Raw genomic sequence first — 26,891 nt, 5'->3', positions numbered from 1 at the left:
GAGTGAGTGCTCATTAAATACCACTGATGATGATCTCTTTCCTCCACCTTACCTGGTAAGCAGCTTGACGCATGAATTGCTTGGCAGGCTGTTTCCAAATAGCTGGCACTGTGATGACCCATCGCACATCCGAGTTCTCAAACTCTGACCCTGCCTGATCGCTCAGCTCCTAAATCAAAAAAAGAAACACACACAAAACATTAGTATTCACTCTCCTGCAAATAGCCTCTTTCTTCTAGGCTCAGCTGAAAGCCTCAACCCCTTTTCTATAATGTTTTGAGTTGTGTTTGTTTCCAAAATCTGCATGATTACTATCAGGTTAAGAAGGTGCCAACGAGATGAGAAGCAGCATGCTCTAGTGGATACAGCACAGGCCTGGGAGTCAGAAGGACCTGGGTTCTAATCCCATCTCCACCACAGAGTCTGCTGGTACTCTGGGCAAGTCATTTCACTTCTCTGTGCCTCAGTTATCTCATCTGTAAAATGGGGATTAACACTGTGAGCCCCATGTGAGACAGGGACTGTGTCCAACCTGATTAAGTTGTATCTACCTCAGTGCTTAGTACAGTGTCTGGAACAGAATAAGCACTTAAGTTCTATTTAAAAAGTGAAGACCTTAAACCCTTTACATGCCAGTTAGATACCTTTTTTGGTATAATGAGATGAATTGCCATATGCAAAGGCATCTAAAGGAATTTATAATGAAATCTGCTGCTGAGAGCTAATTTACAGAAAGCATAATTTTAATACATATGCTGCTTTTTATGGTATTCATTAAGCACATACTATATGCACAGCAGTGTCCTAAGTACTGGGGTAGATACAAGACAATCAGGTTGGACACAGTCCAGGATGGGGCTCACAGCCTGAATCCCCAATTTACAGATGAGGTAACTGAGGTACAGAGAAGTTACTTGCCCAAGGTGTCACAGCAGATAAGTGGCAGAGCCCTCTTTTCCCCTTCTTCCATTCCCTTCAGCGTCACCCTGACTTGCTCCCTTTATTCATCTCTCCTCCCAGCTCCACAGCAATTGTGTAAATATCTGTAATTGATATATTTCTATGTCTATCTCCCCCACTGGACTGTAAGCTCATTGTGGGCAGGGAATGTGCCTGATATATTGTACTCTCCCAAGTGCTTAGTTCAGTGCTCTGCACACAGTAAGTATCAGTAAATATGACAGACTCACTGACCGAGTCCTCTTACCTACAAGAGACAACAGCAATTCAGATTCCCTTTGGTTACAGGATTCCTCCAATTCTTCAGCTTGTTGACATCAAATACAACAGTTATTGATTAATACTTGCTTCTACTCTAGTGAAATGTGTCCCGTGGATAACATGCATCTTCCCCAAGCTGCAAGCTCCTTGAGGGCAGGGATCATCTTTCCCTTTTCAGTTGTACTCTCCCAAATATTGGTAATGTGCTCTGCACACAGTAAAGGTTCAATAAATATTATTGATCAAGTCTGATGAGTTTCCAGTGATGGCTTAAACAACCTCCCTCCTTACCTTTAGTGCTTGTTCCTTGAAGAACTGCAGAGCAAAAGAAAATATTTCGAGGGCTTTGATTTTCTTCCCGTTTGCTGCTGTCAGATCTGTCTCCAGATTAAGATTCTAGAGGGAGAAAAGGAAAAATATTTAAAATAATTAAAATAGTAAGATGCTGCTATTTTAAAATATGAAGTCATCTAATCAGTTGAGAATCCAAGACTGAAGTGGCACCACTTTCAAGCACTTGGTACAGTTCTCTGCATACTGAAAGCACTCAATAAATATCACCGATGAATGGACTGATTTCCTGAGTGATGAATACAAAGCATCATTATTAAGTCCAAATAAGTTTTGTATACAGCATAAGAGATTTCATTAAATGTCCAGGGTGTATAACGTTCATTAAATCCTGGTGATGAAGTTTCTGGGAAGGGAAAAGTGGTAGGGGAAACAGAAACAAAAGAAAGTAGATTTTGCAAAATATAAATGTCCTGCTATTCTGCATGGGGGAAAGTAAGGACATAAGCATGGTGATCCAATTTTGCCATTTGCATGAACGGGGGAACTGAAGTCTCAACAAGCCATTTCTGCTTGTGCTGAGTGGCAGCAGCCTGCCCATTTTAAAGTTCCACTTCTGCTCTTGTGGTGCCTGATCCCTCCCCATTCATCCTGAAATAGAACGTAACTCACACTAGTTGTATGGAGTTTCATCTTGAATTTTTCCAGGTACAGCCACTGTTTCGATTCGTTGGGGTCCAGGTCATGGTAAAAGTCTCTGGCTGCGTAGCCAAAACTGTGGAACTTCCTCTCAGGCGTTAACAGGATAGTGGTCGGAGTCTTCTGATTGGATACGCCTGGATCTCCACCTTCCCATCGTCTAAGAAATAAGGAAATTCATATTGATCCTATGTGCTTGACTGGAGTTCTAAAAGATTTGGTTGCCTCTGAAGTCTGGAACTCCCAGGAACCCCAGGTGGGAGGGACTGTGTCTGATCTAATTATCTAGCTTCTATCCCAGGGCTTAATAATAATAATAATAATGTTGGTATTTATTAAGCGCTTACTATGTGCAAAGCACTGTTCTAAGCGCTAGGGTAGATACAAGGTAATCAGGTTGTCCCACGTAGGGCTCACAGTCTTCATCCCCATTTTACAGAAGAGGGAACTGAGGCCCAGAGAAGTTAAGTGACTTGCCCAAAGTCACACAGCTGACAAGTGGCGGAGCCGGGATTTGAACCCACGACCTCTGACTCCAAAGCCCGTGCTCTTTCTACTGAGCCACGCTGCTTCTCTGTGCTTAACACAGGGCTTGGCACATAGCTCTTAACAAATGCCATAGCTGAACGAAACCTATGGCTTAAAGGAAATTAATTTGGTGGTCCTTAATCTTTGAGAACTGATATATTTCTACTGCTATTAAAAAAATAAATCAATAGATTCCCCAAACAATGTGTTAATCTCTGCTCAGAAACCAGGAGTGGTGAATCAAACATTCAGTCAATGGTGTTTATTGAGCACTTACTGTGGAAAAGTAAGGAGGGATTTATGGGCAGGGACTGTCTTTATTTGTTGCTGAATTGTACTTCCCAAGTGCTTAGTACAGTGCTCTGCACACAGTAAGCGCTCAATAAATATAACTGAATAAATGAATGAATAAAAGTACTGAACTAAATAATTGGGAGAATGCAATAAAGCAGAGTTGTAGGCATATTCCCTTCCCACAAAGAATTTATAGTCTAGGAGAGGAGACAAACAATAAATTATGGATATGTACATAGGCACTGTGGGGCTGAAGGTGAGGTGAATACAACATGCTTAAAGGGTACAGATTCTAGCAGGTTAAAGCAGCATGACCTGGTGGCAAGAACATGGGCTTGGGAGTCAGAGGTTGTGGGTTCTAATCCCAGCCTCTGCTTTTCTGACTTGTTAGCTGTATGACCTTGGGCAAGTCACTTAAATTCTCTGTGCCTCAGTTACCTTATCTGTAAAATGGGGATTGAGACTGTGAGCCCCATGTGGGACAACCTGATTGCCTTGTATTTACCCCAGTGCTTAGAACAATGCTTGGCACATAGTACCATAATTGTTATTATTATTATAAGTGCATAGGCAATACAGAAGGAAGAGGGAGTTGGGGAAATGAGGGCTTAGCCAGGGAAGGCCTCTTGGAAGAGATGTATTTGAATAAGACTCTGAAGGTAGGGAGTGTGGTGGTCTGTCATATATGAAGTGGGAGGGAGTTCCAGGCGAAAGGGAGGACTTGGGCAAGGGGCCAGCAGAGAGAGACACAAGATCGAGCTATAGTGAGTAGGTTGGTGTTGGAAGAGCAAAGAATGTGGGGTGGATTGTAGCAGGAAATCAACAAGGTAAGATAGGAGGAGGGGGCGAGCTGATTGAGTTCTTCATAGCCAATGGTGAGGAGTTTGTGTTTGATGCGGAGGTGAATGGGAAACCACTGGAGGTTCTTGAGGAATAGAGTTAGGTGAACTGAATGAATTTTAGACAAATGATCCAGACAGAAAGGTGTTAAGACTGAAGTAGGTGGAGACAGGAGGCAGGGAGGTCAGCAAGGAGGCAACTGCAGTAGTCAAAGCAGGATAGGATAAGTGCTTGGATGAGAATAGTAACCGTTTAAATGAAGAAGAAAGGGGATGTTGTGGAGGTAGAACCGTCAGGATTTTGATGACAGACTGAATACGTGGACTGAATGAGGAAAAAAAAGAGTAGAGCTTAAATGTCCTTGTGAGATACGGGGGTCAGTAGTGTTATCTACAGTGATTGGAAAGATGGGGGAAGACAGGATTAAGGTGGGAAGATGAGACATGGACATGGTAAATTGGAGATGGCCTGATGGCAAGAAGAAATGTAAGGCTGCAGAGAAGGAGAGAGATCAAAGCTAAAGAGGTAGGATTGGGAATCATCCGATCAGGGCTAGAGGTCGGATTGGGAATCATCTGTGGAGAAATGAGAGTTGAAGCCATGGGAATGAATGAGTTCACCGACAGAGTGGGTGTAGATGGAGAATTGAAGACACAGAACTAAGCCTTGAGGGACTCACACAGTTACGAGGGTGGGAGGCAGAGGAAGAGTCAATGAAAGGCTCCACCCACTTGTCTGCTGTGTGACGGTGGGCAAGTCACTTCACTTCTCTGTGCCTCAGTTACCTCACTTGCAAAATGGGGATTAAGAGTGTGAGCCCCATGGGGAACAGGGACTGCATTCAACCTGATTAACTTGTATTTACTCCAGCACTGAGAACAGTGCTTGGCACAGAGTAAGCATTTAACAAGTACAATAATAATTCTTTTTATTACTACTAATTTTTCAGTTGAAAGAAAACACAAAATTTAAAGAGGAAAGTTCTCCTGGGGCATGAATTTTTGACAAAGTCTGAGTCCAGCAGCCTTCCTTTCACTGACCGTGGTCACTGACAACTCGATGCTCTCCTCATGAGGACCCGCTGGCACAGATAGACTTCCTGATGACAGCAGATAGGAGCGCACGTCCAATTCCCTGAGGTGACCAGAGATCGCTCTGGCTCACTGGAGGGGACTGCAATGCAGTGCTTACCTCATGACATGAATGCATTCTGGCTCCTTTGTGAAACTGTAGGCATAACCGCTGGAAGTGGTGCCAAAATCAATAGCAACGACCACAAGAAAGGCCTGCTGCTCGGGGACATTTGGATCAGAGTCGTTCTGGAAAGGAGAGAAGGCGAAGATGACTTGGTTGAGTAATGCTTTCTGAGAGAAACTCTATCCCGCCCTCTGCCCCACACTCCCCGCTCCTGGAGAGATGACAAGGAGAGATCATGTCAGTCAGATTTTTGCCAGCGCCAGACCAGAGGCAGTGACTGCATCTAATGGATATCAGACATTAGTACAATGAATGGCTTAATGGACAGGAAAATTCAACGGGCCTCTCGATATATATTTAATGAGGATACCCAGCCCAAGTTAATTAGGTGAGGGAGCTTTCTGGCTTGCTTACTTACTTAGCTAGCGTAGCTTTAACATGGCTAATTATTGAAGTGGAGAAAACCAAGAGCTGGACTCAATGTGGCTTGCACTTTTGTGCATTTGGGGAGTTTGAATTTATGCTCTGATGTAGCCACACCCCACACATACCAATCCACAGATATCCACCCTATAAATGGTTAAAAATCTTAGGCACATGTTCTTTCTTTCAGTAATTTTCCTTTGCCCTTAATTTGCAAATCCACTCCAACTGCTACCTAAACATTTATTTCCCAGGAATAGCAAAAACACGGGGGGAAATCCATAAACTACCAAATACTCCTTGGACCTATACGCAGGACCTATAACCTGCTCTAGTTAGTCAAATAGTTTTAACTGAAATGCAATCTATCATTTTTCGCATGTAGAAAATTCTCTATAATTGACAAAGCTATTTTGTCAAAATAGATGGCAGTTATAAATGACAGAATTACTACCTGGTTTGAACTGGAATCATTTTATTAGGCGTCACCTCTCAGCCTATTTGACAGATCTTCAAAACCCTTCAAATCCACAACTATGAACTTTATTTATTTGCCCAGTACACATTCTGCCAGGTCAGCATCTAAGCAGTAGGTGTTGGAAAGGAATTTTGGGACATTTCAGGGAACTGTGAAAATGAAAAAAAGTTCAGGAAGAGAAGTGGAGCCCTTAATTTCCAGGACTGTTCCTTTTCTCGCAACATAATAAGGGCTCATCTTTGGCCCCATCATGAAGTCATTCACAAATTTTGTCCAACAGGGGATATCAAGATGATGACTTTAGAAACTCAACCTTCTACTCGGTGAGCCAGTGAAAGAACCCATCCAGTTCAGTAAGGCATAGCACCCAAACAAGGGCAGTGATGACCCTGAAAGACAGAACATACTCCTTACCGCAACATGTGAGGGAGACAGTGGTGTGATCCCTGGATCCCCCAAGCTCTTGGCTGGTGAGGAGTAGGCAGATGTAGGAGCCATTTCTGAAACACAATTCAAGAATTTTCAGAACTGTCATGACTCCAGCTCAGTCTACGAAAGACCTATTATACGTTACGCTGTCCTTGGTCAACCTGACAAGTTAGCTAGTGCCCCAGTCTCCAGGAAAAGTGGGTGGTTACTTCCCACCTCTGTTTCTGTGAGATCACACTTGATTGGCTCTTCCGCCTTAGACCCCTTGCTCACACCATTCTCCCAGTCTGGAACCTCCTCTTCCCCTCCCAAATCTACCAGATCACAGCTCTTCCCATTTCCATAGCCCATCAAAATATTTTTGACAACATCTTATTTCACAACATCTAAAGTAGCATCAACTCAACAGTCACCCTCAGCAGTTTTATATTTTTGTACATATTCAGCATTTATGTATATATGTACTCAATATTTATTAAGATTTTCCATTGTGTCAGTCATTCTTCCCTGTTTCTTGTTCTTCCTCCTGCTCCCACTCTAAGTTTTGTCTGCCTGCCTCATCTGTTAGACTGTAAGATCCTTGAAGGCAAAGAAAATTTGTTTTACTTCAGTCATACATTGCCAAGCTCTTAATTCTTAGCGTGTCTACAAACTATGTTGTACTGTACTCTCCCAAGCAGTCCTCTCCACACAGTAAGTGCTCAACAAAAACCACTGACTGATTGATTAGTACAGTGTTTCCATACATAGTAGGCACTCTATGCTGATTGATGGACTGATGGACTGAAATCTAAAAAAAAAAACAAAAAAACTTGAACTCCTTTGTGAGGGGAAAAAAAACCCAGCCAGATCCCTTACTGTCAGTATCAATCAATGGTATTTATTGAGCACTTACTATATGCAGACCACTGTTCTAAGAGCTTTAATGTGTTCCAAATTAGGCCGGGCTTATTCTAAGAGCCCTCTCTGAATCATGTGACATGCCAAATCCCTTTAAACTCTCCCACTACCCTCAGTCCCAAGAAGCTGGTTCTGAGTCACTACTTCCTCAGAAAATTATCACCTTTAGAATCACCTGGGCCCACCCTTTACGATTTGGTTTTATTGGCAGAAAGGCAGGGAGCCCCGCCCCTTGTTTAAAATTCCCTGTAAATTACCCACCTTATTCCCGCAAGATGCTCAGGAAGATGCCTGTATCTCACAAGTCATTGTTTGCCTCCTCAAAAAAATATCAATTCTCATACTGATAACTGTAACACTAGTTAAGTGCCTATTATGCACCAAGCATTGTACTTAATACTGTGGTAATTACCAGATAATCAGGTCAGACACAATCCCTGTCCCACATGGGACTCAGTCTAAATACACAGGAGAACACATCCCCTTCTACAAATGAGAAAACTTATTACCTTGTATCTTCCTCAGCGCTTAAGAGAGTGCTTAGCACTTAGTATGCGTTTAACAAATACCACAATAATAATATTTTGTGTCTACAAACTGTTACCACAATAATAATAATGATAATAATAATATTTCATGTCTACAAACTGTTATATTGCACTCTCCAAAACACTCAGTACAGTACTCTGCACGCAGCAAGCGCTCAATATATATGATTGCTGATGGTGGTTGTTGTTATTATTATTATTATTACTATTATTATTGAGTAAACATGCCCTTTTCCCCCCCTCCAGCCTCCCCTAACAACCTGGAGCATGGTCTGAGGATGAAGCAGGACTTCAGAGCCACTGTGGTGATCAACGAAACCCTGCAAGGCCATCTGGGGGGCTCCTGCACTGCCTCATAGAAAGAGCAAGGGCCTGGAAGTTAGAAGGTCCTGGGTTCTAATCCTGGTTCTGACACTTGTCTGCTGTTGACCTTGGACAAGTAATTTAATTTCTCTGGGCCTCAGTTACCTCATTTGTAAAATGGGGATTAAGACTGTGAGCCCCACGTGACATAGGGGCTGTGTTCAACTCGATTCGCTTATATCCATCCCAGCATTTAGTCAAGGTGCCTGGCATATAGTAAGTGCTTAACAAATACCACTATTATTATTATTATTACTATTATTATCATTCCAAGCCCAGAGCCACTACTTCCTGGCTGGTGGCAGCAACGATGGTAGCAGAAGACAGAAAAATTGGTGCTGCAATGGAGAGTAGATGTCCTGTCCCTCCCCTTTATTTTTCCCTTCTTCCTCTCTCTCTCTCTCTCTTTCTCCTCCTTCCGTTTCCCTCCAAGCACCCCTATACCCCCAACCCCTTCAACCCTCTGCTCTCCATCCACTTCTCTGCTCAAACTTAAAAGTTGTTCCCCACTGAGTTCATAATTAGAACTCAGGTCCTCAGACTCCCATGCCTTTACGTGGACCAGACTTACTGAGGGGGGAAGCAAAAAGGAGACCTGAGACAAAACCTGCTGCTCTCTGCTGAAGCAGAAGGGGAAATGGAGCAAATTCCAAGATGAAACCAGCTCTCAAATTTCCAACCCAGCTGGAACAGTGATTTTCACTGGTGGAAGAAACCAGCAATTATCTAAAATTATTTAACGAAGTATTTTCAATCAGCAAAAGAGTTTGAACCATGAACAACGCCCGATTCTCATAACTAGCAAGCAAGTTAATCAACTTTCCCAAACAGATTGGAACATGGAACACTTTGCTAGGCACTTTTTTAAACTGAGCCTAAGTGGTGACAAAAAAAAAAAACTGGTGAAAACCTCAGTGGCACAGATAAAGATATAATGAATCACCAAGAATGAATTTTCTCTCAGAAGGCTATGCTCTCTCATTATCACTGTATGTCTGCCCAGCATCTTTTCCTCACATATAGGCTTTAATTCAGATCTTAGTATTACACTAGAAGCCTGCTTACTATGTGATCTTGGGTAAGTAGCTTGCCTTCTCTGTGCCTAAATTTCCTCATCTGTAAAATGGTGGGTAAATACCTGTTCTTCCTCCACCTTGGACTGTCATTCATTCAATCATATTTATTGAGTACTTACTGTTTGCAGAGCACTGTACTAAGCACTTGGGAAGTGCAAGTTTGCAACATCTAGAGACGGTCCCTACCCAACAGCGGGCTCACAGTCTAGAAGGGGGAGACAGACAACAAAACAAAATATATTAACAAAATAAAATAAATGGAATAGTAAATATGTACAAGTAAAATAAATAGAGTAATAAATGTGTACAAACATATATACAGGTGCTGTGGGGAGGGGAAGGAGGTAAGGTGGGGGGTGGGGAAGGGGAGGAGGTGGAGAAGAAGGAGGGGGCTCAGTCTGGGTCCAACTGTCAGCTCCAACTGGGTCCACCTGTCAGCTCCATGAGGATCAGGGTTTGGGTCCAACCTGATTTTCTTGGATCAACCACAGTGCTTTGTACAGGGCTTGGAACATGGTAGACTGTAAGCTCCTTATGCACAGGGAATATCCCTGGGAATGTCACTGGGGTGGAAAGGAGCAAATTGGGTTGGACACAGTCCCTGTCCCACATGGTGCTCACAGTCTTAACCCCCATTTTACAGATGAGGTAACTGAGGGGCAGAGAAGTTAAGTGACTTGCCCAAGGTCACACAGCAGATAAGTATTGGAGCTAGGATTGGAACCCATGTCCTTCTGACTCCCAGGCCCATGTTCTATCCACTAGGCATAGGGTAGAAGTTCCATGGAGTTGGAGAAGCAGCATGGCTCAGTGGAAAGAGCACAGGCTTTGGAGTCAGAGGTCATGGGTTCAAATCCCGGCTCCACCAATTGTCAGCTGTGTGACTTTGGGCAAGTCACTTGACTTCTCTGTGCCTCAGTTCCCTCATCGGTAAAATGGGGATTAAGATTGTGAGCCCCCTGTGGGATAACCGGATCACTTTGTAACCTCCTCAGTGCTTAAAACAGTGCTTTGCACATAGTAAGCACTTAATAAATGCCATTATTATTATTATGAAGGTTCTTTTCCAAACACTCCAATAACCATCTCAACACATCCCTGCTACTCAGCTCCCTCTCCAGGAATAAAACACCTTTCAGAGTCAATAATTCATTACCTCAGTGAAAAAAAAATCAGCTAGCCATCCAGATGGCTTATCAGTTGAGGAGATGGAAATGACAATGATGGCAGCCCTGTAGCTGGGAAGACCCTGATGGGAAGGAAGGGATTTCAGCCAAATGCTGATATCTTCCCATCTCTACCTGCTGTGAAGACGGGGAAGGCTATTGGTCCAGAGCTATAGCTGGGAGAAGGGCATTAGAATCTACCAAATGCCTAATTACCTAGAACGCCTGGGGTTGGCGATACCAAGACAAGCTCTCTCAGGTGGCAAACCATCTGTTCCAGTGGACATTTAATTGATCATCCTCACAGTCTACCTCCTTACAAGGCCACATTCCTGGTTTACAAGAGAACATGGGTTGGGCACAATGTGATGAATTAGGACTAGAAGCAGCAGGATTTTGTGATATTCCTCTAGGAATGATAGAATCCACAGAGCTTGGAAAACTATTTGGAGTATTTTTTTAATGATATTTGTTAAGCGCTTCCTATGTTCCAGGCACTGTACTAAGCACTGGGGTAGACAGAAGATAATCAGCTTGTACACAGCTCATATCCCGCATGGGGCTCACAACATTAATCCCCATTTTGCAGATGAGGTAATTGAGGCCCAGAGAAGCTAAGTGATTTAAGTGATTATCCTTAATAATCTTAAAGGATAATCATCATCATCTTTATTTTATGATCCTTAAGCACTTTACTATACTTCACCCCAGTACTAAAAGCACTGGGGTAGTTATGAAATAATCAGATTGGATACAATCCCTGTCTCACACTCCAAATTGGACAGAGGAGGATTTAATCCCCAGTTTACAAATGAGGAAACTGAAGCACAGGGAAGTTAAGTGACTTGTCCAAGGTCAAACAGCAGATATGTGGCAGAGTCCGAATTAGAACCCAGGTCCTCTGACTCCTGGGCCTATGTTTTTTCCACTGTCGCGTTGTTTCATCATCATTACTATTACCGCCATCATCCACATCATCATCAAGATTTACTGAGTTCCTGCACAGTTTTAGTCACTGACAAGCATAGAACAGAAGACAACACAGTTCCTGTCCTTGAGGTGCTTACACTGTGATGTGGGAGACCTGCAGAAAATAGTATACACACATTGGGAACAAGAAGAGAACCAGAGACACAACTGGTAATAATAAAATTAAGTTAAAAATAGAATAAATGCACTAATATACCTCTAAGCATTAAGGTAACTGATGGGGAAGAGAGGCTGGGAGAGGGGATTAGCTGTTGAATGTCTGTTGGGGGTGGTAGCTTTTAAGAGGTCTTTGAAGGTGGTGGCTGTGTTCTATAGGATTTAAGGGGGAGGTGGAGAGAGTATTCCAAACTGATTAACTTGCATTTACCCCAGCACTTAGTACGGTGCTTGGCACATAGTAAGTGCTTAACAACCACAACTATTATTATTACTATTCCATTTGGATGGGTGGAGTTAGAGATAAGGGGCTTGAAATGAATCAGTCGTATTTATTGAGAGCTTACTGTGTGCAGAACACTCTACTATGTACTTGGGAGAGTACAATGTGATGTAATTGGTAGACATGTTCCCTGCACACAAGGATCAGTCTAGTTTACAATCTTGAAAGCCAGTGTCTCTTGCTTTCATATATACACATGCACACACAACGCACACACTTATCAACCTCTTTCTGTTTTCATCTCAGAAATGTTTCATTCTTTGAGGTGGCAGTTTAAAAAAAAATCCTTTGCAAAAGCTCATCTGGCATTCTCACAATTTCTTTCTTGGAGGATGGGTCAGATGAAGCAACTAGGATATTGAAAGTGCATTTTCTAATGGGGTAATGAAAGAGCTTTAAGAATCTGACAGGGTTTATATTGTGTGGAAGTAATGTGGTAACTGTAGTGAACTGCACTTTCACGTGAGTAAATAACTGATAGGGTTCCAAAAAATTCAGCTGTCAATAATAATAGTAATAATAATGATAATTGTGGTATTTGCTAAGCACTTACTATGTGCCAGGCACTGTGCTCAGTGCTGGGGTGGATACAAGCAAATCAGGATGGACACAGTCGCTATCCCACCTGAGACTCGCAGTCTCAATCCCCATTTTACAGATGAGGTAACTGAGGCACAAAGAAGTTAAATGATAAGGTTAAGTGGTGTGAATTAAAGGAAGAAAGTCTCCTAAAACGCAAAGTACTGGGACAGGTGCTTCCCAACAATTCATGAACTAAGAACTGTATGGTATCATTCAGTCAACTCTGGCTCATAAAACCACCTTGGAGGTCAGCTGCTACATTAAAACTTTCTGATATTGTTCCATCATCCCTAGATATTGATTCTGCTGTTCTGCAGGTTCCAGTAATATGCCACTTATTGCTGAAAAGGATTCAGAAATCCTGAGTCATCAGGAGACATCAGTCCACTTGCCTGGGGTCTAGTGATGTGTTTAGGGGTCATTTTTCAGGAGGAAAAACCCTCCCCAAAATTTTATACTTGGAAGATTACTCTGTACCCAGCTTTAGGCCTGGATATCGGGACAGAAACACAGTCTCACAATCTCATCTAGGCAGAGAAAGTAGTTCTATGCATTGACAAAAGAAATCAACCTGCTGATAATACCACCAGACTATTAAGGCTTGGTCCCTGGAGAGCTAGTAAACATATTAACTACACCATTGCAGGGGAAGCAGCATGGCCTAGTGGAAAGAGCATGGGCCTGGGAGTGAGAAGGACCTGGATTCTAGTCCCAGCTCCGCTACTTGTCCACTGTGTGACCCAGAGCAAGTCATTTAACTTCTCTGTGCCTCTGTTAACTCATCTGTCAAATGAGGCTTAAGAATGTGAGTCCCATGTGGGACAAAGACTGTGCCCAAACTGACTGGCTTGTATTTACCCCAGCACTTAGAAGAGTGCTTGGCACATAGTAAACACTTAACAGATACCACAGTTATTATTATTTAAATGAAAAGCCACAATTGCCCGAGTTCCAGATTTTTAATTTTACACTAAAAAAAATCCAGTACATTACACCACTGTTTAAAATTTAGCATATTGGTGAAATTCATTCATTCATATTTATTGAGCACTTACTGTGTGCAGAGCACTGTACTAGATACAATGCAATAAACACGTTGCAAAAAAAACCCTCTATCCAACCTCTTGCTTAAATATTCAGTAGTCATTTACCTCAAAACATTTGTTCTGCTGGCTGACTTCATTCATGTTATTAACCACCTTTCTTCAACAGGTTGAAAAGGGTTGTTATATTCTATAGAAAACATATACACACACAGACCTAGCCTCCATATTTAAGATGATACTATTGAGGAACAGGTAATAATGATGATAATGATAATAATAATAATGTGGGATCTGTTAAGCACTTACTATGTGTCAGGCACTGTACTAAGCACTAGGGTAGATGCAAGATAATTGGGATGGACACAGTCCCTGTCCCACATAAGGCTCACAGTCTTTTTCCCCATTTGACAGACGAGGGAACTGAGGCACAGAGAAATTAACCGACTTGCCCAAGGTAAAACAGCAGACAAGTGACGGAGCCAAGATTAGAACCCAGGCCTTTCTGACTGTGAGAGTGGCTGAAAATGCCTATGTGACGCGGACACTCAATTCCACACTATGAGCATGTAAATTTTGTCTTTTGCAGAGCTGATGTTTCCCACTTATGGTATCTGTCACTTAGGGGAAGGACTTTGCAGCTGGTCTCAGCTTAATGAACGCACATTCTTTTCCCATTTAGTCACTGAATCAGAAGCACCTTGGGAGATCATCTGGTTCTGAAGATCATCTGGGGGCAGGGTGGCTGGAGGTGGGGCTGGATATCCAGTAAGAATATTAATAATAATTATGGTATTTGTTAAGCACTTACTATGTGCCAGGCACTGTACTAAGCCCTGGGGTACATTGGTTGGAAACGATCCCTGTCCCACATGGGGCTCACGCCTTTATCTCCATTTTTTTTTTAAAGATAAGGTAACAGGCACAGAGAAGTAGAGTGATTTGTCCAATGTCACATAGACTCGTGGCAGGGTCAGGATTAGAACCCAAGTCCTTCTGACTCCCAGGCTCATGCTCTATCCACTAGGCCACGCTGTTTTAGTGGTGATAGCTCCCCACAAATATGTAAATGGAGAAGGATGATGAGTCTTAACTCTTCTTATGAGCCCCCTCTCCCCACAGAAGCCCAAAGCCCTCACCAATAAGTCCAAGTAACACCAAAGGTAAAACAGCGTACTAAGATAAGGACCTTGAACAGGAGCAAATAAAAAGATGACTAAGCATCTAGTTCTTAATAGTGTGGTCTTAGAGACTCCACTGCATTAGGTCAATGAAGAGGATCATAAAAACTCCATCGATCCTGGAAAGACAGAAACACAGCCTATTCGACACTGGCTTTGCCATCATAGATGAACATTCCTGGGACAACCAAACAAGGATAAAAGTCATACAAATTAAAGGGCATTTTCCAACGACTATTAAATTAGTTTCGTTTGGGGTTCTGGATTGGCCATCAGCAAGAGATAGGCATAGTGGCAGAGCTTGTTATGGGCAGAGAATGTCTGTTTATTGCTGTAGCATACTCTCCCAAGCGCTTAGTACAGTGCTCTGCACACTGTAAGCACTCAATAAGTATGACAATGAATGAAAGTTTTGCAGGTCTAATTCACTCCGAAAAATAGGGCCATGATGCCTCAACCAGGTGTATTTGGCGCAATGAAAATAAACTCAGTCCCTGCAAGGAGAGCATCGAGTTAGCCATCAATTGCCAGGGGAAACAATGTTCTAGAAGCAAGAGGGACTAAATGGTTCCAGTGAGTCGTTGAGAGAAGACAGTCCAAGTGAGATATTATTGGGTTTCTCCCCTCTTTTTTCATTTTTTTGTGTAAACCATACCGCCTGCTGTTTTGATTACAGTATGTTCACTCCACTAAAGTATCCTGGGAACTAGAGAAAGGAGTGTTGGGTTTTAGCTTATCTGGCACCAAAACACAGTGATCACCCTGGGACTTCAGTCATGATTGTGTTCCTTAAAGGCAGAGAGGAGATCGGTGTCATGGAGTTAACATCCCCAGCTGCGGTTGACCTCAGAACTGTGTCCATAGGAGAATTCTTGCTTTCTCAGTCAAGAATTCAATAATCAGCAGGGACATCAGACTTCTACTCCTTGTTAAAAAATACTTTCTTTCCAGAGTAATCATCTATAAAACTTACAGTATTTGTTAAGTGCATCCTGTGCACCAAACACTGTACAAAAAGCTGGGGTAGATAGAAGTTTGGACACAGTCCCTGCTCCACATGGGGCTCACAGTCTGGAAAAGCAATGGCATCAATGTGATAGTTTCCCCTCACCAGGCCAGAGACACAGGTGTTGATAGGACAGTGCACCTGTAAAAGGAAGAGTTCCAGGATGTGAAAGATATCAGTAAGCAGCAGCAGCTACGAAATTCTCTTGGTAAATAATAACCAAACAGGTTACAGTGTCCTTTTTATGGTAGTTAAGAGCTTACTAGTGTCAAGCTCTTCTAAGTGCTGGGTTACATACAAGTGAATTAAGTTGGACACAGTCTTTATCCCAGATGGGGCTTGCAGTCTAAAGTGGGTGGGAGAAAAGGAGAACTGAGGCACAGAGAAGTTATTTTAACCACACACACTTGTAAAATGCCAACACATTTTAAAGATAAGAAATTTGAACAATATTTTTCTTAAGGAAAATAATAAGGCAATTTGCGAGTACATACATGCTGACATTCAGGTTAACTACAAGTGGGGACCTGATGCTGAGAAGTGTGAATGGAGATAATCACATTTATTGAAAGATATCATTAGATAGAAATCAACAACATATAGATAGAGATCAATATGACAGAGATCAATAAGATAGCTATCAGGAAGTATTTGAAGACACAGGGACCACAGAGTTAATCTGATGACACAGCAAATTATGATAATGTATGCCTAATAATAATAACTTTTTTTGTTAAGGACTTACTAAGGGTGAAGCACTGTACTAAACTCTGGGGCAGATAAAATACAATCAGATCAGACACAATCCCTGTCTCACAAGAGACTCACAGTCTAAGCAAGAGGGAATTTAAAGAAACGTCATGGAAAAATATCAAGAAACTACTGTACTTAAATGCACAGACATAGCAAAAATAGACAAACTATTGAAATGACACACGATTATGTGAAGCAGGGATCATGCCTAGTCATTCTACTGCACTTTCCCCAAATACTTAATTTGGTGATCAATAAAGACTACTGACAGATGGAAAAAAAAAAGGATGTATCCTTTACAGAATGTCTGGATCCCAAAGATCGAAGGAAGTATATTACAAGGAAAAGTGTTCCTATTCCTGGGAGAACTGAAATATCTGGTCACATGACAAGGGTCAAATACTTTCCAGAGAGACTTGGAGATGGGCCCGGTGCAGTGGGAAGGCACAGTGGTATAACGTTTTACATAAGTAATCTAATAACAGCACTCAATTGAAACAAAACAAATCTGGGACATTCTGTCAGGATCAAACAGTAAAGGAAGACTTGATGCTACTGAAGCCATTCATTCACATTGCTCAATGAAAGATTACAAGATAATATGCTCAACTATGAAGTTTCAAAGGGGAGGTGTCTTCTCAGCCTCCCCCAAGAGATATGATTTTACACTCATTATCAGATATTTAAACATGCCCTGGAGAGAACCCAAACTAAAAGTATTTGTGATACAATGATTCTTCTCATATTGCTATAGTTTTTTAAAATTATGTTACAAATACTAAGGCGATCCAAAAGACAAGAGCAATTGCTTTTGGTAATTTCCTACAGGAATTGGAGACACAGATTTTTAGAAAGCCTAAGTACATATTCATACTTCAGGCTTGGGTTTACAGTTTAAGCTTAGGGTAGATACAAGATAGTCAGGTTGACCACTGTCCCTGTCCCACATGAGGCTCCCAACCTTAATCCCCATTTTTCAGATGAGGTAACTGAGGCACAGAGACGTTAAATGACTTGCCCAAGGTCCCACAGCACACAGGAGTCAGAGCTGGGATTAAAACCCAGCTTCTCTGATCCCCAGACCCGTGCTCTTTCCACTAGGCCAAACTGCTTCTCTCTACATCAGGCAAAACTCCTGACCATTGACTTTACGGTAGCAGAACAGCTCTCTCCCCTCTCTTCTAAAAATAATAGTAATTATGGTATTTCCTAATATCATGGTATTTGGTATACAGTATTTGTCAATATTGTTAATTTATTTGCTAATTTGCTAATACCATTTGTTAGTTAATACTCTTATTTGTATTATATGGTATAATATGGTTACACCATTATATGGCATTTGTTAATACCATACATTATACCCCAGTTTGAACACTTCACTCTTCCCAAGCCAACCTGTTCACTTTGTCTCATTCTCGTCTCTCCCTCTGCCGATCTCTCAATCACACTGTCCCTTCCCCTTCAAACCATCTCTATACCCATCTTCAAAGGTGTGGGAGGGGGAAGCATATTTATGAACACTTACTATGTACCTGGCACTGTTCTAAGTGCTGGGGTTGATACAAGGTAATCAGGTTGGACACAGTCCCTGTCCTGCATGGAGCTCATAATCTTCATCCCCATTATACAGATGAAGTAAATGAGGCACAGAGAAGTAAAGTGACTTACCCAAGGTCATATAGCAGACAAGTGGCAGAGCCAGGACTGGAACCCAGGTCCTTCTGACTCCTAGGCCCATACTCTATCCACTAGGCCATGCTGCTTCTAACGTCTCCCTCATCAATGCCCAAGCCCAATATCCGTATTAAATATTTAAGATCTTTAACTCTCTCCTGAAACCTCTAGTGCCCCACCTACCCCTCTTAGCAATGAATACCTAGCCAACTAGCCTGGGAAACAGTCTAGCCTAGTGGAAAGAGCATGGGCATGGGAAAGAGCAAGGGCGTGTGACCTTGAGCCAAGTAACTTCTCTGTGCCTCAGTAACCTCATCTGTAAAATAAGAATTAATACTGTGAGTCCCACGTGGGATATTGACTGTTTCCAATCTGATTAGCCTGCCTCTACTCCAGTACGTAGTATAGCGCCTGGCACATATTAAGCATTTAATATCATTTTTAAAAAACCACAAAAAAAAACAAAAAAATCCAGCCAACTACTTTCTTAAAAATCTTCTAAAATTTCCCTTTGCCTGCTTCCTCCCCAATCACTCTCCCTCATCCATCTCTGTTGCTTCTCAAGAGATCTTTCAAATTCTACTCCCAACCCCATTCTCTCTTTCTAAAAACAAAAACAAAACAAAACGACATTAAAAAAAAACACCTGACCACACACTTCTTCCCTCCCTAATGGCAATTTTCAACAGCTAACTCATTGGCTCATTCCCTGTGCCTTCAAAAATGCTCACATATCCTCTATCAAAAAAACCTTATTTGTATCCCACTGATACCCCAACTCCCGCCTCCCAATCCTGTCTAAATTCCTCATTCTGTATACACCTGCTGCCTCTACTTCTGCTCCTCACACAAACTGGTTTCTGCTGTCTTAACTGGACTGAGGCTGCTGTCTCCAAGTTCAATGACCTCCAAATCGAATGCCAAATTTAATGGACTCAACTCTATCCTAATTCTCCTCAATCTTTCAGTTGGTTTTAACACTATGAATCACCATCTTCTGGGGTACCCACTAACTTTGGTTTCAGTAATACAATTCTCCACTGGTTCTCTTCATCTCTAGCCATTTCTTCCTCTGGCTCTTCCTCTGCCTTCACCCCTTAATTGTGGGTGTCCCTCAAAGCTCTGTTTTAGGTCAGTCAATCATATTTGCTGAGCACCTACTGTGTTCTGAGCATTTGCGAGTACAATATAACATTAAAACAGACATTCTCTGCCCACAATGAGCTTACAGTCTAGAGGTCCCCTGCTCTTTTCATTCTACGTACACTTCCTTGCGTGCTCATTCACTCCCAGAGCTGCAATGATCACCTTTATGCAGATGATTCCCAAGTCTACTTTGCTAGCCCTGACCTCTCCCCTTCTCTTTACACGTGCATTTCCTTCCACTTCCAAGTCATCTTTCCATGGATGTCTTGCATTCAACTCAAGCTTAATGTGCTTAAAACTGAACTCCTTATATTCCCTCTCAAATCCTCTCATCCACCTACATTTCCTATCACCACTGACAATTCTACCATTCTTCCCATCTCTGAAATCCTCAATCTTTGTGGTCTCCTTGACCCCTTCCTCTTTCACCCCCAATGCAGTCTTTCACCAAATTCTGTGGGTTACTACTCCAAAACATCTCCAGAACCTGTCCCTTCACCTCAATCCAAATGGCCAGCAAGCTGCTCTAAGTTCTTTTCATATCCAGGCTTGACTACAAAATCAGCTTCCTGCCTCCCATCTCTTTCCACTACTCTGCTTCCTGGATCATTTTTCTAAAGCGTCATTCTGCCCAAATAACCCCAGTCCTCAAAAACCTCCAAGGTTTTACCCATTCTTCTCCACATTAGACTCCTAACTACTGCCTTTAAGGTACATACTCAACTCTCTCTCTCACCTACTTGTCCATTCTTCTCTCACTGCACGATTGTTCACTCTCAACAACTGCTCCCATGCTAACCTTCTCACTGTGCTCCACTCTCATCTCTCCCAAATTCTTCCCACTGCATGGAATTCCCTCCCCATTTAATCAGTGATACTTGAGCACTTACTGTATGCAGAGCACTGTACTAAGCACTTGGGAGGTTACAGTACAATAGAGTTGGTAGACACAATCTCTGTCCACAAGGAGCTTTCAGCCTAAAGGGCCAGACAGACAAATCTGATAGGCCACAAATTTCGCCATCCCCAAAGTCCTCCAGAAATCACATATCCTCCAAGTGGCCTTCCTAATTTCTGCTTTCCCCAGGCTAGCAATCATGTCTTTTTTGAGTGCTTACTGTGTACAGAGCACTGTACTAAGCACTCGGAAGAGTACAATACAGTAGAGTTGGTAGATAAATTCCTTGTCCACAACAAGCTTAGTCTTATCCCATCTGCCATCTCAGCACTTTTATGATTCATGAGCACTTGTGAATTCACAGCCTCCCACAGCACTCTGTACACACTATACAACACCCAGTTATTTAAAACCCTTTTCTCTTTCCTATCTTTAAATAACTTCAAGACCTGCCTCCCCTACTTGCCTCTAAGTTCCTTGAGGGCAGGGACCATATCGATTATGGTTCCCCCCCACCCCCCCATCTAGACTGTGAGCCCACTGTTGGGTAGGGACTGTCTCTATATCTTGCCAACTTGTACTTCCCAAGCGCTTAGTACAGTGCTCTGCACACAGTAAGCACTCAATAAATACGATTGAATGAATGAATGATTAACTCTACTGTTTTTTCATAAGCTCTGCACACAGTAAGTGCTTAATACTACTGATTGATTAAGAAAATAAAACCTTTTGGGGAGAGACTGTATTGAAGAAAAAATCTAAAATGAGGAAGGAGCCAAATCTCAGGCATTTCAGAAAGCCAGAAAAATATCTGACACTAAAAGCAGGTTGTCAAGGGAATGTGAAGAATCTCCTTAGATGGAGCTCTCTAAAAATAGGACACATAGCCAACTGTCTTGGATCCCTTAGGTGTAGGCGTGCGTGGAGGCAGGGGAATGGACTGCAAGGCTTCTGAAGACCTTTCTCACTTGCCACTCCAGAACACTATGGCTGAGGGAAAAAGACAGAGAACAGGATGGAGGACCAAGATTATATTCTGCTTGTGAGATGTACTCAGCAGAGATTCTGGCTAGAACTTAGTATACTGCAGCTGCACCAAGCCCTAAGCCCCTAGTTCACTTTAAGAGGAGGAGGAGGAAGTGCCTGTCTAGCAAATGACACAAAGCTGGGAACCATAACTTGAAGAGGGTGGGGGTGGTGGTGGGGTGTGTCCGTGTATTTTTTTTTAAAAAAGAGGATATCTAGAAGCAGCTGCCCTGAGACTTTCTTTGGGTTTTGCGGCAGTGTTTCCAATACCGAGACATTAAACATATCAGGGCCAAATTCAACATCTAAGACAAGACTCCCAGCTAGGAATGAGAAAAAGAAACCAAAATCAGTGATGTTAAAGTCACTCCCACAACCAACAGATTGTGAGGGGGATAAGTTTCAAAGGAAGGGAATCTGTAGGCAGCTTCTAGATGTCTTCCAAGCCTCTCCCAATCCGGACAAATGTGTTAACCATCCACTGTGCTTACTCTTCCAACTTTTTCATTTGCAAAGCATGCTGGGGGCTCACCCCCGACAAAAAAACAACTTTATGCCATTTTAGTCGCAAAACCAAAACATGTATCCTCCCCGATGCTAGCTGAAGAAAATTTTCCAGCTTCACCTCCCCTGGTGTAAGACTAAACCAGACCTCCAAACCAATTGTCGTCTATATCCTTCCAATATTGCTACCTTGCCAAACAAGACAGTGTCTAGGTCCATCCAACTTGCCTGAAAAAGGTCATGTGAACTACTGGAAAAAACATGTGGAGGTTGAAGGTATAAATTATCAAAAAAAATACAACTTTTCTCTCTCCTCTGAGGATCAACTGAAAGTCCGCCAAAAGCAAACAAAAAAACCCGAATTCTTTTTCTCCAATTCAGACCCTGCCTGATATAAACATGTGGATCAGGAAGTGCCTCATGAGTCTAATACATAATATACCATTTGTATGGTTACTAAAAGTCTTGATACTTTTTTCAAAAAAAAAAAGCAAGAGTTAACCTTTAGGATATATGGAGATAGAATTGGGGCTCCTTCCTGGAATACAGCTATAATTAAGTCATCCAAACTACCTCCTGCCTAATGGCACTCAGCCTGAAATATAGCTATCACTCCAATCAAGAGCTGGACATCCCATCTACTCTTTTGCTACAAAAGAGAACAAACGCAGGCTCCTGGAGGTTAGGCTAGAAGGGAGCAGTGGTGAAATGACAGAAACCATGGGGAAAGGATGTCATAAGGGATCACCTGCTTGGCCTTTGGAACACAGGTAAGAATTGGCTCCATACAAGACATCAAAGGGGATATTGCCTTTCACGAGTCTATCTGCGAATAACCCACTGAATCTGGATGGATGAGAGGTATTATCCAGGTCACAAACCTATTAAGTTACCAGGGCATTCTAGCAAAGAGCTGTGCAGACCTGAATTTTGTCTGATAAACAAACTCTACCTAACCAAATGAGGCCCGAAAGCACAGGAATGAAGGACTGGAAAATTGATGGGAGCAGGGAATGTCTGTTTATTGTTATATTGTACTCTGCCAAGTGCTTACTGCAATGTTTTGCACACAGTAAGTGCTCAATAAATACAACTGAATGAATGACCCACATCAATATTGCTAAGCCTTGTCCTGACTAGCAGGATGGTAGATTGGTGGCAAAATATTAGGATATTGTTTAGGTGTTATTTGATATGGTATTCAGTACTACCAGCTTGATCACTGAATTCTTAATTGTATGCTGCTTTCAAAAGAAAAACAAGGAAGTCTGTCAAGTGTTTTTTTTTTCCAAAGATTCCACTTATGGAACAGAAAAAGAGCCTTAGTAGGATTAAGTCTTCTGATGAACTCACATATCACCACTTCAGGGACTCTAATAGCCCTCTGTTCATTCCTTTGAGCCTACCAAAAGCAAAAGCAGGTACCATGAACTAGGCCTACTGAAACCAGCCATATGTACAAATAGGCAAAGGGGAAATGGTAGTGGAAAATCTGAATTCACTACTCTTCTATGCATTATGCTATGGATGAAAAAAAGAAACAAACCATCAAAAAGCCTCTTTGCAATCTGAGCCACAATTAAAATACTGGTCACTAACTTGGAAGCAATACTGTACTTTTTAAATTGCTCTAGTTTCACCTGCTCTGGCCAAATGATGCCTCACTTAAGACAAGTTAAATGTCAGGGTTTTCCTCCACCCGCACCTACTAACTCTCACTGCTGACTCTGGCAGTACAGCTCTGTCTGCCAGAACAACGGGCTGGTAGTTGATTGGTCTGTATCGGCAAGAGACCTCAGATGTGCTTAATTTATAGATTGGTTAATACCAGCAAACTCTTTCACTCATGAAATTGGGTCATTAATCAGTTTTCTTCAAGCTTTTAGTGCCCTGACAGTTTGAGTATTCCTAGGAGAATAAGAAGGATATCACCATTTGGGGGTTTTGATAGATTGGCCCCTTATTATATGCCCTTTTAAGAGAACACTCACTTCCTTCTTGGATTTTCTCTAAATCACAGTCAATTTCATCATTACGGTCTAGAAAATTTGTAATGACTGGTGAAAAGTGGAAGATATTCTGCCATGAAACAAGGATGTTTCTGCTTCTCTTTGACTTTCTTTGTTAAGTGTTTCTCACAATGGCTTTGCATTATGAAGCTTTGAGTTAGGGGGCACACATCACTGCCACTTGGTAATTTTTTTTAATGCACAGAAGCCAGTGCATTTACTTGAACAAAGACTGCTACCTGATTCAATGCAGAAAGTTATGTCTTTTAAAATGCCCTCCCTCCCCCAACCGCATCTTCTGCTCTCTCCTCCCTGCTAAAACATCATGATGTCTTTTTTCAAAATGGAATCTGTCTGCCTCTTCTGCTGAGTAAGCACTGCAGTTCTAAGAAGGGGCTGGAGTCTGGACCATCTATTTGCAAGTCACATACCACCCCAGTACCCACGCACCCTCTCAGCAGGCCCCTTCCAACATCACCAATGATTCACGCTCTCTGCGGAGTCCTTTCCGAGGAGCTGGGATTATGTCATTTACCGAACTCCAACTTTGCGCAAGGGTTTCAGAAGCGCCGCCTTCTGCAGCACCCCAAACGGGAATGGAGTGGAGGGATTTAGTTAGGGTTCCCCCTCCCACACTTGATTCCTTTGCACTGTGCAGAGACCGGTGTTTGACACACAGTAAGCGCTTAACAAATACCATTATTATTATTATCTGGAACGGTGGTGAATCCAGGACTGTCTGTAGTTGATGCAGAGGTGGCACTGCCTTAAACCTTGCCCTTCTCCCTGGGGAGAGCCTTTTGATACTGGAGAAGGGGCGAGGAAGTTGGGGTACCAGGATCCCCTCCCCTCCCCCAGCGGCTTGCCCAACAGCAGGACAGAAGAGCACTGGGGGAAAGAAGGGGGGGAGATGTCAGGGCACAACACCCTCGTCCCCCCACAGCCTGATTTCGCCAGGACACACACACACCCACAGCCTGATTTCGCCTGGACCTCCCCCCCGCAGCTTGATTTCGCCCGGAACCCCCCCCCCGCAGTTCCCACACAGCCTCCCTGCGGAGATGATTCCCGGGAAAGGAGGTGACCGGAGCCCCTCCATCCCGCAGGAAGAGCATTGCGGTTGGTACCTAGAGCAAAAGGAATTCCCTCTTTCTGATGTTTTTGGTCCCTACGCAATCTCTTCTTTTTTTGGGGGGGGGGGTGGTGGTGCAGGGATGGGCGACATTCACTAGACCTCTTTCACATCCACACCCCCAAAACATAGTTCTCCTCCCCTCCCTGGGTTAGTCGTCTGGGGGAAAGGAGAAAAGGGAATAGCGGGAGAGGGATGGGAAGGAAGATGGATGTGTGGGGGTCGGAGAGGCCGGTGGGCGGACAGGAGCGGGATGATGGAAGGAAAGGGCAAGTTTTTCCCACGGTTCGGTTGGCGAGCCCAGCCGGGGGTCCCTGTCCCCCTCCCCCGGCCCTACCGAAGGCTGGGGGCTTGTTCGGGCCCCGAGGATGGCTGTCCCAGCTCAGTATCCCCCTGGGGCCCGGCCGTGCAAGAACCTCCTCCTCTGCAGAGCGCTGCGCCCGCCCCCGCCTCTGCGGCAGGACTGGCTTCTATTCATTCGAATTTATTGAGCGCTTACCGTGTGCAGAGCACTGGGCTAAGCTCTTGGGAAGTACAAATCGGCAACATAGACGGTCCTTACCCACCACCGGGCGAGCAATCTTACCTCTGGGGCCCGCGTCCTTCTCCGCCATGGTGGCAAACGCCGGGTCTCCCCGCCGATCGCCCAAAGAAGGGTCCCCTGCCCAGCCCTGCTCTGCCCACCGGCCGCCCTCTGCCCCTCAACGCTCAGTCCGGGGTCTGAGCCATAGGCACCAGGCAGGGGGAGGAGGAAAAGGAGGAGAGGGAGGGAAGAGGAGGAGGAGGCTTCGCTGCAGTTGCTGCTGTTCCTTCCCCCACGCCCACCCCGGGCCCCTCCCCCGAACAGACCCCGGCGTCCGAGGGCCGGACTTTGTGCCAACGTTTGACCCCCGCCCTGATCTCGGCAACTCCTCCCTAAGCTTCGGGATTCCTGCAGAGGCGGGCCCCTCCTCGTTCCCTCTCCCCGGGAAGGGAGGGGTCCTGGGCTGCTTTTTTTGGCGCTTTGGCCCTGCCCTTTCATTCATTCAATCGTATTTATTGAGCGCTAACTGTGCAGAACACTGTACTAAGCGCTTGGGAAGTACAAGTCGGCAACCTATAGAGATGGTCCCTACCCAACAACGGGCTCACAGTCTTGCCAGCTGTGTGACTTTGGGCAAATCACTTTATTTCTCTGGGCCTCAGTTCCCTCACCTGTAAAATGGGGATGAAGTCTGTGAGCCCTACGTGAGCACCCTGATTACCTTGTACTACCCCAGCGCGTAGAACAGTGCTTGGCACATAGTAAGCAGAGAAGCAGCGTGGCTCAGTGAAAAGAGCCCGGGCTTGGGAGTCAGAGGTTATGAGGTCTAATCCCAGCTCCGTCGCTTGTCAGCTGTGTGACTTTAGGAAAGTCACTTAACTTCTCTGTGCCTGTTACCTCATCTGTAAAATGGGGATTAAGACTGTAAACCCGTGGGACAACCTGATCATCTTGTATTCCCTCCCCCCCCCCCCCCCAGCACTTAGAACAGTGCTTTGTGCATAGTAAATGCTTAACACATACCATAAAAAACAAATGGCATTATTATTATTATTATTATTACAGTGTTCTGCACGCAGTAAGCACTCAATGAATACGATTGAACGAATAGGAGCGGTGGCTGGGTGGGCTTAGGAGTCAGAGGATGTGGGTTCTAATCCCAGTTATGACACTTGTCTGCTGTCACTTCTCTGTGCCTCAGTTTATCTATTCTGTAAAATGGGGATTGAGACTGAGCCCTACATGGGACAATCTGATTACTTTGTGTTTACCCCAGCGCTTAGAACAGTGCTTGGCACCTAGTAAGTGCTTAACAAATACCATTATTATTATTATTAGTAGTAGTAGTATTCTCTCCTTTCCCGTGGGCAAACGCTGGCTCAGGCGTCGAGAAGCCCTCACCGCTGTGTGCATTCTCCTGGTTCGGTCCCAGTTGGTTTTAATTACACGAATTGGACTTGGTGACCAGCCCTCTTCATTCATTCATTCAATTGTATTTATTGAGCACTTACTGGTTCCAGACCACTGTA

The 26,891-nt window shown here is 43.5% G+C and overlaps 1 protein-coding gene across 2 annotated transcripts in view; it reads right to left on the bottom strand.

The window, feature by feature from the left end:
* Positions 1-25,632, bottom strand: part of HSPA12A (heat shock protein family A (Hsp70) member 12A) — a 53,453-nt gene extending 27,821 nt beyond the window's left edge. Inside the window, exons 1-6 of one of the 2 annotated variants that reach the window (XM_038757727.1) lie at positions 25,426-25,632; positions 6,386-6,471; positions 5,065-5,192; positions 2,185-2,371; positions 1,513-1,617; positions 53-169 (exon numbers count right to left, since the gene is read on the bottom strand). In XM_038757727.1, coding sequence (XP_038613655.1) covers positions 53-169; positions 1,513-1,617; positions 2,185-2,371; positions 5,065-5,192; positions 6,386-6,471; positions 25,426-25,453 — 651 coding nt within the window. In that variant the 5' untranslated portion in view covers positions 25,454-25,632. The remainder of the gene's footprint in view (positions 1-52; positions 170-1,512; positions 1,618-2,184; positions 2,372-5,064; positions 5,193-6,385; positions 6,472-25,425) is intronic. The other variant, XM_038757726.1, reaches the window with a different exon arrangement.
* Between the last annotated feature and the right edge of the window lie 1,259 nt (positions 25,633-26,891).

Source organism: Tachyglossus aculeatus, chromosome 16 (genome assembly GCF_015852505.1).
Source record: "Tachyglossus aculeatus isolate mTacAcu1 chromosome 16, mTacAcu1.pri, whole genome shotgun sequence".
In the NCBI taxonomy this organism is placed as follows: domain Eukaryota; kingdom Metazoa; phylum Chordata; class Mammalia; order Monotremata; family Tachyglossidae; genus Tachyglossus; species Tachyglossus aculeatus.
This window is presented reverse-complemented; position numbering and strand designations above follow the sequence as displayed.